This window comes from Onychostruthus taczanowskii, unplaced genomic scaffold (genome assembly GCF_017590055.1).
Source record: "Onychostruthus taczanowskii isolate IOZ18803 unplaced genomic scaffold, ASM1759005v1 scaffold71, whole genome shotgun sequence".
Classification (NCBI taxonomy): domain Eukaryota; kingdom Metazoa; phylum Chordata; class Aves; order Passeriformes; family Passeridae; genus Onychostruthus; species Onychostruthus taczanowskii.
The window spans coordinates 3,453,434-3,469,817 of NW_024504898.1; the positions used below are offsets into that span (position 1 = coordinate 3,453,434).

General features: G+C 36.9%; 1 protein-coding gene across 2 annotated transcripts in view; it reads left to right on the forward strand.

Annotated features, from left to right (window-relative positions):
- The window catches only part of HERC2 (HECT and RLD domain containing E3 ubiquitin protein ligase 2), a 103,000-nt gene that overhangs the window by 80,139 nt on the left and 6,477 nt on the right, over positions 1–16,384 (forward strand). For both annotated transcript variants that reach the window (XM_041422113.1, XM_041422114.1), the window contains exons 72-87: positions 175–306; positions 809–967; positions 1,059–1,177; positions 1,552–1,677; positions 2,575–2,730; positions 2,875–2,990; positions 3,110–3,308; positions 4,480–4,694; positions 4,935–5,112; positions 5,937–6,098; positions 6,858–6,949; positions 7,790–7,929; positions 8,947–9,134; positions 9,774–9,971; positions 11,659–11,742; positions 16,138–16,279. In XM_041422113.1, coding sequence (XP_041278047.1) covers positions 175–306; positions 809–967; positions 1,059–1,177; positions 1,552–1,677; positions 2,575–2,730; positions 2,875–2,990; positions 3,110–3,308; positions 4,480–4,694; positions 4,935–5,112; positions 5,937–6,098; positions 6,858–6,949; positions 7,790–7,929; positions 8,947–9,134; positions 9,774–9,971; positions 11,659–11,742; positions 16,138–16,279 — 2,406 coding nt within the window. The remainder of the gene's footprint in view (positions 1–174; positions 307–808; positions 968–1,058; positions 1,178–1,551; positions 1,678–2,574; positions 2,731–2,874; positions 2,991–3,109; positions 3,309–4,479; positions 4,695–4,934; positions 5,113–5,936; positions 6,099–6,857; positions 6,950–7,789; positions 7,930–8,946; positions 9,135–9,773; positions 9,972–11,658; positions 11,743–16,137; positions 16,280–16,384) is intronic.

Consider the following 16,384-nt stretch of genomic DNA (forward strand, 5'->3'; position numbering starts at 1 on the left):
ATTCATATACTTTACGTTATATTATTGTACTTTACATTTATATTCATTTACATAGCTGTTTTTCTAGAATACCTTTGTGTGATAATTACAATTTTTAACCAGTTGCTATGGATGAGTGGCTATGTATGGCTCAGACAGTGTAGCTGAGTATGTTTGTCTTGCCTGCTCTAACAGGTCGTGAGTGGTCAGATTGGTCTAGTGAGCTGCGAATTCCAGGGGATGAGTTGAAGTGGAAGTTCATCAGTGATGGGTCTGTGAATGGATGGGGATGGCGATTCACAGTTTATCCTATCATGCCAGCTGCAGGTAAGGGATCACATACAGCATTTACAGGAGGGTAAGAGTAGATTTTATTGTTTGCTTTTTACACTGCACTTAACTGCATGGTATTTACATGCCAAAGTTCAATAGTTCATTTACATTTATACTAACAAAACATTTTCATTCATACTTAGGAAGCATTTTCAGCTGAGTCCTGAGAGGTGCACTTGTACATAGACAAGAAAGAAAAATATTTTGTAGTCACTCTAGTTTGCCACTTCATCAGTGAAGAGAGGATACTTCTGGGCCACAAGTCATCTGAAATTTTTTAAAATCCAGCTGTTTTAAAATTATGTAAATTAAGTCATGAAAGTACATCGTTCTTCCTGTCTCTTCAAAGGGAAGTAGAATAGATAACACATGCAGACTAGTCCTCTAGAGTGCTGTTTTGGGTCAAATCAGTCCTGCCTATGTTCTGTTCTTATTTCAGTGCGAGGACAAACCTTCCCCAGCTTTTTTTCCTGTTGTTCCTTTTTGTTTCTTGCAGGCCCTAAAGACCTTCTCTCAGATCGTTGCATTCTTTCATGTCCCTCCATGGATTTGGTTACGTGTTTGTTGGATTTCCGCTTAAATTTTGCTTCCAACAGGAGCATAGTTCCTCGCTTGGCAGCTTCCCTTGCAGCTTGTGCTCAACTGAGCGCCTTAGGTGAGTATAGCCTTGAAATGAGGTCTGTTTTTTTGAAGTTATGGTGATTGTTTTAAGTAATTATGTTCTTTGTGTGCTTACTTTTCCTTAGCTGCTGGCCACAGGATGTGGGCCCTGCAGAGACTGCGGAAGCTGCTCACCACCGAGTTTGGCCAGTCCATTAACATCAACCGGATCCTAGGGGACAATGAGGGAGAAACACGAGCTTTGGTGAGAAGGCAATGGTGCTCTCCTCTTCACATTAAGATTCAAGTGCTAGCCCTGATGTACAGCATTTTTTGTGTCCATGGCAAAATAGGAAATGGGCAAATGAATAGCCTTCTTGCACAGGTCTGCAAGTCTGTAAAAAGTATTCCAGTTTAGAAAAGAAAAAATGGCTAATTCCAAGACTTAACAGGTGCACTTTCTGAATTGCCAAAAAGGGGTAGGAATATATTTTTTTTTTAACAAGTGGATGGAAATGGTATTTTGCACAGCTAGTTGTAGGTTGGGAAGTCATTTCTGTTTTGTCACAGTCATCTAAATAATGTACTTCCTGTAATGCATGCACTATGACTAACTTTCTAGTTGTGTGGTGTCTCTAGAGTTTTACAGGGAGTGCTTTAGCTGCTTTGGTTAAAGGTCTTCCAGAAGCTTTGCAGCGACAGTTTGACTATGAAGACCCCATTGTGAGAGGTGGCAAACAGTTACTCCACAGCCCTTTCTTTAAGGTAATGCAGGACAATCAGTAAAGAACACATTAAAATAGTTGTGGGATTTTTTTGAGATGTGCTAAGCTCACTTAGTCCTATATCAGTAACGTTTACTGACAAAACCAGAATCCTGCTTCTAAAAGGAGAATCAAATACACAAATGAAAAATAAAGAAGACTTAGCTAGGTAGAGAAACTCAGGAAAATATCTTGTAAGCACGCTTTTTGGTGATTTTGAGTTTTCCTAATAGGAATGTTGCACATTTCTATTTAGTTAGTTTAGTACTCTGAAGGGTTTTTTACATCCAGTTGGAGAAAATGAAAATGTCTTAAATGGACCCTGTACTTCAAAGTGAAAATTAACAAGTTGAGGAATTCTAAAGAGAAAGAAGGATAAAAGGTGAAAAAGCCTCCTTTATAGTGTAAAAGTGAAACTAAGAGGGTGTACCTATCTTAAGAGAAAAAAAATCTTAAGTTTATAGAAGGAGGAAGTAAGATATTGTTCACAATATTAATCTGAAACACTGATTTTAAATTGAGTCAAACGGAAAATCAATTGAAAATTCATTGAATTGTAGAAAGGAGACTTAGTTTAGAAAGGGAAGGTAAAATGTTAAGCACATGGGATTTAATGTGGAAAAGGTAATTAATCTGGGAATGCTTTCACAGGGAGATTATGAAAATTTTTGGATTGAAAGAGGAAATTAGATACCTTAACCATGTGAGATAGTGGGGTTTCACTTGATGTTACCCCATCCATGAAGATGGCTCTTAGTGACTTTAAGACTATTAAAGTCTTTGAGACTGTTCAGGCCCTACTGGCCTATGAGCTGTTCATCTCCATCAAACGCTTACTGATTTTTATTGCATTTTTTTTTGCATACCTCTCTAAAAGTGTTTTTTTGATTGTATGAAGGTGCTTGTGGCTCTTGCTTGCGATCTGGAGCTGGACACACTCCCTTGCTGTGCAGAGACACACAAATGGGCCTGGTTCAGGAGATACTGCATGGCATCCAGGGTTGCTGTGGCTCTTGATAAAAGGACACCCTTGCCTCGCCTTTTCCTTGATGAGGTACTGCAGGAATACTTCAGATGGTTAATGGAACATGTGAGAGTGTCTCATGTAAAAAGATACAATGAGTTGGAGTTATTTTATGCCAACTGTGATAGGAGTAATCAATAACATGAATAATGTTTAATGCAAAATATTTCACAGGTGGCAAAGAAAATCCGAGAATTAATGGCAGATAATGAAAATATGGATGTTCTTCATGAGTGCCATGATGTCTTTAAGAGAGAACAGGATGAGCAGCTTGTCCAGTGGATGAATAGGTAATTTCTTTCAACTATTATTGGTTTGGTATTGTGATACTATTGTGGTACAATGATTAACTGCTATTTTTGTGACTTTTAAAAAGCTTATGTAAGATTTTGTTTTGCATTTCCTGCAGACGACCTGATGATTGGACACTTTCAGCTGGAGGCAGTGGAACTATTTATGGTTGGGGTCATAATCACAGAGGACAGCTTGGTGGAATTGAAGGAGCAAAGGTCAAAGTCCCAACTCCATGTGAAGCTCTTGCAACCCTTAGACCAGTGCAATTAATTGGTGGTGAACAAACTCTGTTTGCAGTGACTGCTGATGGGAAAGTAAGGATATAACAAATGATTGCTTATTTGACTGTCTTGAAATATTTCACCCTCAGTCAGAATGGGTTTGGCTAAATGAAAAATAGTGTGCATAGTACAGGGTTCATTTTTATTGATAGTAGTAACTTTTTTTTTTTTTTAAATCTAAACTGTACCAACTCTACCAGTGTTTTCTAGGACTGCAGTTACTATTGCATTATATGATTGAAACAAGAAATGTGTTTGAGTTCTCAATTCAAAAATGTGATCAGATTTTGTCAAACAAGGTTGGATACAAGCAGCATGCTCACAGAGTTCCCTAAAACAGCGGTGATTATTTCTATCAACTGGGGGAGAGGTGTAATGTGAGATTGTTCACAGATGGCTAAATGTAAGTTAGATACTGCAGGATCTGATTTCCTGGTGCTGAAATCCTGGGTGAAAAGGAATCTCAGAGCAGAAGTTTAGTGTAAGGTGTAGGACAAAAAAAAATCAGTTCATGAATTTGCAAAGCTTTCATTTTTATACAGATGGCAGCTATTAAGGATGTGATAGAGAGTTTTAGCTATAGCTTTGTGTAACAGTTACATTGATTTAGTGAGGTACTGTAATGATTCCTTGGGGTCAGTATCATCCTTGTTAATAATTCACAGGAGGGTTAAGAGCAGATTAGTGGCATTTCTTGACATCATTCTGTTGAAAGAAATTATTTTCAGAGAGACAAAAAGAGTGAAAAACAGTAATTAAAACTATTTATGGGCTGGAAGGGAAAGAAGCAGCTGTGTTTAGGGTGTGCATATTCTACAGAAGAGAGAAAGAAGAAAAACTAGAATAGTGCTGCTTAGAAGGAGAGCTACAGGCAATAGATGATTTTGTAATGCTGTCAAACAAAGCTATGGTCCCTTGATAGTTTTACAAAATAAGCTTTAATATTTCAACTAAATCCATTAAGTCAGAGTTCTTATTGACTTGAATGTAGCCACATTTTCCAAAGTTTTTTTTTGTGAAATATTTCAAAATATTTCCTTATCTTCCAAAAGAGAGAAAATAAGAAGCCTGTAAGAAAGTTTTTTTAGACTTTCTTTGAACTGCATTCTGACATACATACATTAAGAATTTTGCTCTAGAATTCATTTCTAGGGAATGTTCTGCATGAGACAAATAAAACTAACTTTCGTTCTTTACTTTAAAGCTGTATGCCACTGGATATGGAGCAGGTGGTAGGCTTGGAATTGGAGGAACAGAATCAGTTTCTACTCCAACTTTACTGGAATCTATTCAACACGTGTTTATAAAGAAAGTTGCAGTGAACTCAGGAGGAAAGCACTGTTTGGCATTGTCTTTTGAAGGAGAAGTTTATTCTTGGGGTGAAGCAGAAGATGGCAAACTTGGTCATGGAAACCGAAGGCAAGTAACACTTGAAAATGTTATTTAAAAAAAATTATTAACGGATACTAATCATAGTTTCTTTATATTAATGAATTTTTCTAGTCAAAAAGAAATCCTTAGGATATTAAACTGGAGCAAAGCAAATACTCAGTGATTTTAGGTGCCCTCATTCTCATTTTAAGAGGGGACTCTCCATACACTGGTGAATGTGAGTGGTCTATCCCAGAAGTTTTGTCCAGACAGATGTTTTCTTTTCAGCCCTTGTGATCGGCCTCGTGTGATTGAGTCTCTCAGAGGCATAGAAGTGGTTGACATTGCTGCTGGGGGAGCACACAGCGCTTGTATTACAGCTGCAGGAGACCTTTTCACGTGGGGAAAGGGACGATACGGACGCCTTGGCCATGGAGATAGTGAGGACCAACTAAAACCTAAACTGGTAAGAAACCTTTGGAGCACTCAAGTCTTAGTCCAGTTAATATCTTCTGATTTATAAATTTTTGCATTTCTGCATACAAAGAATGAAAGGGCAGAACAGTGGCATGTATTTGTAAGAAATGAACAAGCTGCTGTGATTGAAAGGATAAAATGAAAGAGCTGCAGAACTTTGCTAGTGGTCACCAAACAGTTTACAAGGAATTTGTTTTAGAGATTTAAAGAAAATTCAAAGAAATATGTGAAGTTTGGTGCTGCTTGGAATGATGGATTGTGCCACCTGGAATCTATTTCAAGTAGTGGCAAGGATAGGAAGGATGTGATGTATGTGGGTACCAACCTTTTACTTTGTGATTTCAGATCCCCTACTGCTTCACTAGGTGGCATCATTTCAAAAGATGTCGACTAAATTCAGATTATTATGCAGGTGCCCAAAAATTGTAAACTAGTAAAAGATTACAAAAATAAGATTTTTTTTTTTCACATGTTGTATGCAGTACAAGCCCAAAGTGCCTGAAATTATTTCAACAGAATATAGTCTTTGATATATTAGGTGTTTTGCATTGTTCTCTCTGACATTGAGGTAAAAAAAATTCAACTAGTTCACCAATTAAGAAATAATAAATCCTGTATTTAAAACATGTAGTTAGTTTTCATTTTTCTGTTTGAAAAGAGCAAAGCTCTTAGAGTTGCCTTTATTTCCTTGTTCCTGTGCTGTTTCAGACTTGTAGTTCCAGTCATCACCTCTCTAAGCTGAGTTTGTCATCTTTTGTGAAACTAAATAACTGAGTATTTTAAGGTAAACAAAAATGTCTGATTTCATTCCAGGTGGAAGCTCTCCAGGGTTACCGTGTGATTGATATAGCCTGTGGCAGTGGAGATGCACAGACCCTGTGCCTCACTGATGATGATACAGTCTGGTCCTGGGGTGATGGAGATTATGGAAAACTTGGGAGAGGAGGCAGTGATGGCTGTAAAGTACCAATGAAGGTATTTCTGTGTAGTTTTTTTATCGCTTTAGAAACTATGATGTTGGTGGAGAATGCTGAAGACAGATTTGTCAAGATGTGCAAACTTTCATCCATCCTGGAACATCAGGATTCTTCTGGTGGTTGTTAAGAGTGAACTTTGTAGGTTACAATAACAGGCCTTTAAGCTTTGTGCTGACTGTTAAAGTTGCAGTTGAAGGTTTTTCTGTGGAAAACATTGCTGATGCAAATAATACTTCTAATTTTAATTTTGGTTCTAGTCAAAACATTAGGTTTTGCCAAGAAATTTTCATGTTTCCTCGTGTTAATAAATTTACCACAGTCATAATGTCAGTCCAGAAAGGGGTATCAATTAATTGGAAAGTAATATTACTTTATATTAAACCCTTTCTGTGAATACATGGTTGACTTGGAAGTTCTTCACATTATGGATGAAATCCACATAGCCATTAAATTTGAGTTCCAGCATTTGTTATGAAGGTGAATGTTGCTTGTGTTTGAGAAATGTGTTTGTCACTGTGTATACCTATGCACAGGGGATTTTAGATCCTAAACCCAGAATCACACTTAATTACTTGAATACAGGTATCCAAGTATCATTCTGTTTCCAGATGTTTCCAGCATGGTGTAACATAATGTAAAAATAGCTTATAAATATACATATAGGCATACAGTAGCTTTTTATATTTTACTTAAGACAGTTGAGTCTATGGCCTCCTTAATTAACTCATTTAATTTTCATTTGGTATTATTTTTCTAGATTGATTCCCTTACAGGTCTTGGAGTGGTTAAAGTAGAATGTGGATCACAATTTTCTGTGGCACTTACCAAGTCTGGAGCTGTGTATACATGGTAAGTGTTCTGTGTTTGTTATTTTGACTGTGTTAGATGTCACCTCGTCTGTAACAGATATCAGTGTTATGCTTCCCTCACTGTTTTGATCTTCTCTTTCAAAAATTTTTTGAGTTCCTGAGTCTTGATTAGTAATAAAATCTCCCACTCTGGGGAGCATTTTCTAGTGCTGTGAATGAAAAATCCAAGTATTTTTTCTTGGAAAACTAAGCACAGGGTTGTCATTCCAGACACTGACCACTGCAAGATGCAGAATTTCCAAGAAGTCATTATGAAGTGTCATGCCGGGCATGAAACTGATAACATAAATAACATTCTCATCTGTTATCAAAACTGTGTCTAGCTTGTGGCTGCAGTCTGAGCATTTGATTTTAGAAATCATTGTTTTAATCTTCTTTACACCATTCAAAATTTTGTAGTTTAAACTGCTAGACTGAAATGTTTAAAAAGACTTAGGAAAATATCTTCCCAACTTCCCTCAGCTACCTCGTTTATGTTACATTTAGGTAGCCTTAAATTGTATGAAGTTCCAGTCTCTGAGAACAGTAAATACTGTTTTTGCAGATAAATGCTTCTAATACTTGATTCCTTTAAGAGTTAAAAATAAAGACCATCCTCTGGAAAAGTGATAAAAGGAACTACTCAGATTAAGCAGAAACATTGTATTGGAGCTGTAAGAATCTGTCCAAAGTAGTGATGATGCATGTTGAATGTTTGGAGAATATTTTGGTATTGGATTTAAGAAGTACATCTACAGGTCAAATGTCAGACATAGCCTGTCATTACATTTTTTTCCACAGTTAAATGACTCAGTTTTTATATGTTTATTTCTCTGTGCAGGGGCAAGGGAGATTATCATCGCTTAGGCCATGGATCTGATGACCATGTTAGAAGACCACGACAAGTGCAGGGACTGCAAGGAAAGAAAGTCATTGCAATTGCTACAGGGTCTTTGCACTGTGTTTGCTGCACTGAAGATGGTATAAAAATCATATAATTTACTTAGTTCTTAGCACTGAATTTGAAAAAATTGAAACTTTATCTTTTAGTCAACTCTTGGTAGGTTGTCCTCGCTAAAAATGCTGGTTCTCTGTGTGCATGGACGTATTTTGTATTTGCAGGTGTTGCATATTTCTTGAGCAGCAAGCGTGACATTAAAGTGATCACATAAAACTAAATTAATTAAAATTAAAGAATTCAAGTTGCATAAGCACTGATCAAAGAAAAGCACAGAGTTCTAAAGGTGATTACAGAATGGTCAAGAAGTAGCATTGAGTGGACTTGGCCTTTTTTTTTCCTTTTTGCAGCGTCCTGTGAGTTTGTTCAAGTGTTTAACTGATCAAATGAAGCACTACCCAAGCAATATTGCTTGTTGCATAGCAGGTTTAGATTGTGAATGTCCTTTGTAGGAGATTCACTCCCACAATTAACAAGTCTGCACAATAATTTAGTGTTTTATAGGTGCTAGTGAAATATACAAGCTGAAAATGAATGTGAGTAATGAATATAGCTGCAGAAAATAAATGCTCAGGAATGAGGCTGTTACTTTTGAAGTATTTCCCAATTATCTCGCCAACAGCAAGCGCCTATTTTAGTATCTTGTCTAGTAATGGAACTTATTATAGGATTTTTGTCTTACACAAAATATTAAGCCTTTTAATTTTTTTTCATATTGGCTTTGCTTTTGCTATGAAACTGTCAAATACAGGCTGTTCCTGATGTTCTGTAGAGTATGGTGCTCTACAATCTCCTCCTATTCTGGGGCAGAACCTTTCAGGTATACAAACTATGAGGAAAGAAATGCATCTTATGCAGCTGCTCTGTAGAGACTGTGGGCCTGACTGTGTCAATCAAGATTTATCTGCACTAGCTAGTGGATTTCAGGATGGCCATCAGTCACAGAAATCTTGTTTACAGCCCAAGGTCTTATCTGGTCAAATAATTGATAAAAGGTTGTATATTAGTCTCGGGATAAGAAATTATTTTTATTGGTTTAGGGGAAGTGTATACATGGGGAGATAATGATGAAGGGCAGCTTGGAGATGGAACAACTAATGCCATCCAAAGACCACGCCTGGTTGCAGCACTTCAGGGTAAAAAGATCAACAGAGTAGCCTGTGGCTCAGCACATACTTTGGCTTGGTCAACCAGTAAACCTGCTAATGCTGGCAAGCTGCCTACACAGGTAATGATTTTGGCTTATTGAATTCAGATTTTAAGCATACTTAGTGTTTTTATTGCTGACCTTTCAGTAGATGTATTTCCTTTCCAAATCCCTGCATAAGCTCAGTGTGCTTTGGTTTGACTTCAGCTTTGTTTTACTTCTGTATTTATTTCCAAAGGATTCCATTTTTCTGACCTGAAAAAGCCTCTTCATTCAGTTTTTAATCCAAATGTGCAACAGTAACTCAGTTTGAAAATTGGCAGGAATTTAGTTCTGCCTTGCAGCTATGAAAATGTTATGCCTTCCAAGGGAGTTCTTTGTTGCTTGCTTTATATTGAGAAGACTTGGTTTTTTGAATATTCTGGATTTCAGCTATGTCTGGAAGTACTGATGACAGGATGTAAAATGGATAAATTGTAAGATACGGAACAGCACTTGTATTCTAGCCCTGATATAATACTTGGTTCAGTTTAGATTGATACTATTAGTTTCTTTTATAAACATCTGAACTCCATGTATGAAGTTTTGACAGTGTGAATAAGCAAATATCTGAATTTCTAATACAAGTTTACCTACAAATCTAAAGATTGTTGTTCTGTTGAATACAATAAAATGTATAATAATTATAGTTTACATTTGGATGTCATTGCCTTATCGTAGGTTCCTATGGAGTACAATCATCTGCAGGAAATTCCCATCATTTCATTAAGAAACAGGCTTCTGCTCCTGCATCACATTTCAGAACTCTTCTGTCCTTGCATTCCAATGTTTGATCTTGAAGGAAGACTTGATGAAACTGGTCAGGGACCCTCAGTTGGGTTTGACACGTTACGGGGAATACTGATATCACAGGGAAAGGTATTGTATCAAACTTTTTCCAAAGGAGAGATTTGTAAGCATAACAGAGAAGTCCTGTTTAAGCAGTTTCTGAAGAAAAAAGAGCTGTATATCTCAATTTTTTCTGTAAGTTGTGTATCAGATATTTGCAATCTGAAGATGCAAACTTCTTTCTTTGTGTTCTCTCTACAGTGTTTTTCTCAGTTCTTCATCATAGTGCTTTTGTGTGTTGATCTTGAAAATAACTTTATGCTGTAAATCTTCAGTTTGTAGTATAGCTGAATGCTTCTAGAGTATTAAGCTGAATGCTTCTGGAAAAAATGTAAGATAGTAGACAATGATCAATTCATACCTGTTTGTATTTCAGCTACCAAGGTCAGATGATACACTAGTTAATCCAAAGCTCTGTGCAGATATTTTTTTAGACTGAGCTAAAAGTGAAAATAGAATACCTAGGAATTCAAACTCAAGTGGTAGTGAAAAGGGGGTTTTAGTAGTTAAGTCAGGCATGAGAAAACGTAGGTAACTGTAATGCTTCAAAGCTGCAACACTTACTCAAAACTTCAAATATGATAAGCCATAAAAACATGGTTTGCCTTCAATATAATCATCAGGTTTGGGTCTGAATTTTCTCACTGTCACAGTAACTGAAAAAGAAAACATTATACAAACAGACAATCTGCTCGGAGGTATCTTTGAAAAGAGACCTGATTAAGTTTCCCCCTGCAGTGCTGCTCTGCGTCCTTAGATAAGACACATGGCCTGTAACTCGACAACTTAGTATCTGTTGTCTCAGGGTCTGTTTCTCTAGACTCCAATGGAATTGTATAGTAGAACAGCCAAGCTGTGTACATACTTTACAGACCAAGGGAGTCATCAAAACCTAAACTAGAAAAGAAATCCTTGCTGTTCTGTTCATGAGGCTTTCATTTGTTAATGCTATTAATTCTGAGTCCTTACATATGTAATGCTCCATATAAGAATGTATGTGCAGGAGGCACATTCAGCCTGATTTCCTTGAGTCTGCAGAATAGTTACAGAAAGGCTTCAGCTATAAGATAAAGTGGGATATCAGGCATAAATACATCAGAAGCATTCACGAGGCATCAGAGGTTGTGATGCCATATTCATATCTAGGCATTTAACTCAGGCTTACCTTCAGAGACTCTAAAGACTTCAAAATCTTCTTAATCTTGCTTGAAATTGACTGTAAAATTATATTCAAATACTTAGTGTGGGACCCTCGGATACTTGAATTTGCTTTTTAAAAAAAAATTATTTGTTGTTTATTTATTGCTTTCCATAGCAAGATGATCTCATCTTTGGCTCTATTGATTGTCATTGTCTATGTTAATTATCCTCTATATAGTTATTTTTCTGGTATAAAATATTTTATACTTGTACTCAGCAATACATTGGTTGCTTAATAATTGTATCTGGGTGAAGTGCAACCTTTCAAGCCATGGTTTTAAGTGATACAGATGGGACTTTCTTCTGTACTTTTTTAGTATCTCCACTGTTTTAGACACAAAACAGATTAGCACAAATAACATGATCATTGACTTACATCTTGCACCTTCATATTCTGGTGAATATGAATTTTTTATTTCCTGGATTGAACTACGTGTTAATCTGCAAAATATGTGCAGGGTTTTTACTTGATTTCAGTTTTGCCATTATCTGTTTGTTGTTTGTTTTTTTTTTTAAGGAGGCAGCTTTCAGAAAAGTTGTGCAAGCTACTATGGTGAGAGACCGTCAGCATGGGCCAGTTGTGGAGCTCAACAGGATACAGGTATCTTCAGCTGAATTTCTGATTCACTCTGATTGTTTAGCCCACAGTGCTGTGTTGCTCAAAGCCCTTTCTTTGTTTCAGCTGTTTGGGATCTGAATACTTAAGAGTTGAATTTTTATCAGAGAATCCAGCAATAAAGCAGTGACTGCAATTTTAGGGCTGCTTATATTATTTTCAGCATGTCTTTATCCATACTGCAATTGTTTGGGAAGAGGGGACACTTGTTGAAATGTTAAGTGAATGATTTAGACTCCTTAAGAAACAAAGTATGTCCTGCTTGATAAAGGACTGCCTTTTCAGAGCTCACTACGTTAGATAGTTTAAGAGAGTAGTGATTCTAATACTCTTCTTACCTTTCCAAATGCTCAGCTGAATGAAGGGTAAAAAAAGAGAAAAAAATGAAGGGTAAGGAAAAAAAAAGGCAAAAAAAGAAAGCTCTTGAATATAATTAAAATTCAGGATGATAAACTCTTGTCCTTTGGTGGTCATCACATGTAGTCATATTGATTGCAGAAGTCTTTGATACAAAAAGGCTTTTTTCTTTATCATTGATGTTTGAAAATGTAATGTTGTGCCTTAGGCCAGATATGCCTTTTTTCCATAGATACTTGTGCAACACAGAATAGTAAAACACTGTTTTCATTTAAATGGACTGCAGCCTGGTCTTAGAGTCTGCATGCATTTCTTTCCTGCTGTGGTGGGTTCTTTTTTCTTTTTTTTTTTTCCCTTAATATGCAAAGCCATTACCATTTGTGAGGTTAGAGTGTAGAAAATGTGAAAACTTAAACTTGTTATTTTTTGTTAGTGAACAGAAATACATCCTGTTTTGGCTGGACCCTCTTTCTACTTCTTTACAATTTTCTGTGGACATGTTAAATTTCTTGTGCTAATGTTCTGTGACTGTGTTGTTCTAGTTTATTAGAATCATAGAATCACTAGGTTTTTACTTATTGAGTCTAACGGTGTTATTTGGGAAGCTGAATAGAGCAGAGATTTTTTAATTACTTTATAAGTGTGTGAATTCAGAAAGTCCAATAAATATTGCTGGTATTTTAAGCAGGAAACTAGTGATGAGTAGGTTGTGAGTTACAGTACAGCCTGTAACTGTTTCCTAGTGTCCTCCTTCATTAATTGAGATAGGCTTTCCCTTGTATTTCAGTTTATTATTTAAATCTGTCTTGAACCCTAGAAGAGCATTGGCAGCTTCCCTTCCTCATAGCTTCTAGGGGAAATAAAACACTGCTGTAACTAACTCTGTCAGTTTAGGCAAATGAAGACTAAAAAAGGTCATGTTTGTAATGTGCCCTGATTACACAGTACCAAATATGGCTTAATATGGCTTACAGTTTCTTGAGTTAGCTTTTGCTCAGAATGAAAATGTGGATTCTGAAACTGTTTGATCCTTTAATTGAAGGTTCAAGGCTGCTTTGCTTCTCAAAAAAAGCTAAATGTCAGTGTTAAATCTTCCTTGCAGTTGTAAGTTAAAGTGCAGCTGAGCTTTAAGACCCCTTGGCTTTCAGAAGACTCTTCTTGCAGTTTATTGATTATGTGGTGCAGTCATTTCACTTCATCTTCCTTGGTGTAAAAAAAACCAAAAAACAGATGAGTTTTTAATTTAAACTTGTTTTCCAGGTATTGACTTGTCTTTTACAATACTTCCTCAGCGTCCCTTGCTGTTTAGTTGCTTCTTTGGAAGTACCAGAACTGAACATAACAGTAGTGTAAACACAAGCAAAGCAACACTCCCTTATCCTGGGGTCCAGTGTTACAGGGACCAGGTTTCTTTGGGGTAGATGATATTCACCTTACATACTTCTTGGCCCTGGCTCTTTTCTGTTGGGAGCCTTGTAATGGTGGGGCATGGTGGTCTTCTGTAGTTTTTCTGCTCAGGGTATGTGAGAAACAATGTGGTGGCTGTACTGTAACTCAGCTGTGTGCCACCCTGGTGTTTCTATAGCATAAAATGGAGTGTAGGTATTTTATGCTTTGAGCTGTAGCATGAAGGCAAGCTTGGATGTACAGAGGCAGTATGGGATGCTGTTGGAGGACTGCATAGGGCAGAAGAAACCAAATTTCATGCAGGTTTATCCATAGTACATTTTGGGAATAGTCATGAAGTAAAATGTTTCGAAATAGCACCCGGGCCCTGTTCTGGAAAGGTGTAATATAAATGGTCAAAAACAAAGCCAGAAGTGAGCTAACAGTTAAATGAGTAGACAGGGTTGCAGTGCTCAGGTTTACTTACTGACCCTCTTACTTGCAGATCAGATTTTCCTAGTGTTTAAGTTGTGGAGTAGTTCATGCAGTGTCAAATGGACAGTATGTTCTGACCTCCAAGCAGATACTTTCATAATGCTGTGTTAAAACATGTCTTTGCACAGCAGTGAAAAGGAATTTCTCCCTTCTCAAAAGGATGCAGATTTCAGTTATTAAGGAGAATGTCTACTTTCATAAATGTAATATAGCAAAGAATCTCCTGGTTTAATGTTCTTTACTCTGAAGGGAGGAATGTGATACGTATGGATGTATGAAGTATCACTTTAAAACTAGTTTATTCCTCCTTACAAGGACTTCTTACTAAATGTGGGTTATAGGAATCTCACTAACATGATAAGTAAAAATGGTCTGATCTTAAAGTAGGCACAGCATATGAATGAATTAATGGTTTGTTCTTTTTGTGTGTACGTTTGTGAACATTCATTTCGCGACATTTTGTGCCTTCATTTTCCTACACTGATCAGACCAAGGTTTTTTTTGTCTGCTTGTGTAGAATTGTCTTTTTTCTACTCTTCATGTTTTTATACTCTTATTTATTCTGTAGCATTTAAGTTTGAGCATAGAAAGCTGAAACTCAGGGTGCAAGTGAGAACTGTGTGCTTTTAGAATTATTACAGTGATACTTTTTTACCTCTTCTGGTGATTTTGTAACATCTTTGAATTGTGTTTCCTTCACAGATCTGTCTTAACGTATATTTCTCTTTCTTAGCTGATTCCAACCCAGAAACGAGTTTGAGCATAGAAAACTGAAACTCAGGATGCAAGTGAGAACTCTGTGCTTTTAGAATTATTACAGTGATGCTTTTGCCTCTTCTGGTGATTCTGTGACAGCTTTGCATTGTGTTTCCTTCACAGATCTGTCTTAACGTATATTTCTCTTTCTTAGCTGATTCCAACCCAGAAACTGTCATCTTTTTGTAAACCTTTTTTGTTAGTGTCTGAGTGCATGGCTTTGTGTACTAGATTTCTCCCAGCTTCTGGGAGAGAATTCTTCTGGGTTGAAGAGAGCTTCATGGGATGTATTTTTCAAGCTGGTTAAGATTAATAAAAAGTTTTTAAAGTTAAAACTTCTTGGGTGTACAAATTTCACAGAAATCCATTGAATTAAAACCAGCTTGTGTTGACAGAGAGCATCTTACATATGAGGAGGATCTGGGTGTATCAGGCTTTTACTAAAACCTGAAAGAAATCTGGTTGTTTCATCCAGAGCCATCAGAAATAGCCAGCATGAGAACAACTGGATTTTGAAGATACACTGCAGCTTGTAGTGTGACTAAATATAGTGGGATAAGTTTCAGCTATTTCTGAATGAATGGTCTCACAGATACTGATGGTCTGTGTGCACGTAGGAGTCCATTTGCAGTCAGGACAGGTTGAGAAGATAAATTGCAGAACACCAGGCAGCGGGGAAAAAAAGCCTTATGTTTCTTCAGCTCTCTGTTCACTTTCCATTTCTTTTCTCTCTATACTGGTGAAACACTTTTTGTGTTCTTACCCTCTTTGTGTGCATCTCTTGCACAAAATCCATGGGAATTCACTTGCATGCCAATCTTAGGGATGTTCATCAAACACTGAAATACACTTTTTCTGTAGGTGCCTAAGAAAATATTATTTGTGTATCTATATACAGATGTATTTTGGTAGTATTTACTCTCTTTTAGAGGCTCCTAGTAAGCATCATAGATGCATATTTAGTCATTACTATTAATGAATATAAGAATAACACATTCAGTTTTCTGGCCAACAACACAGCCTCTAATCTGTCTCATGTGTGAAAACTTACCCAGATTTGTCAATTGAATCTGTGAGTAGAGATAGGATGAATTAACTAAATGGACTGAAATCAGAAAAACTTAATTAGCCAAGTCATGAGCTGCTTCTTTAGAAACAAGAGAGGTCTTTATCATCAGACTTCATCTTTGCTATCCTTCTGTCTTTCCATTTTCCTTTAAAGCTGAACAGATATAGTGCTGATTGATGACAGATGAACAAAGAACGCTTGGAAATTGAAGATAAGGTGTTGGTGGTTGGGGGAACTGAAAATTCCTTATTTATCTGCACAGTGATGCCAGCTGAAATACATCTTTCAGTGACTTTTATAATGTGCTTACTCAATAGGTAAAACGTTCCAGGAGTAAAGGAGGACTGGCTGGACCTGATGGTACAAAGTCGGTGTTTGGGCAGATGTGTGCGAAAATGAGCTCCTTTAGCCCTGACAGCCTTCTGCTTCCTCATCGTGTTTGGAAAGTCAAGTTTGTTGGTAAGGAAATTCTCAACACTCCACACCTTCCTCCTTTGCACTTTACAGTTTTCTTGGGATTTACTCTTTTGGAGAACCTGAAGGAAGGAGGGAAGAGATCCAGAA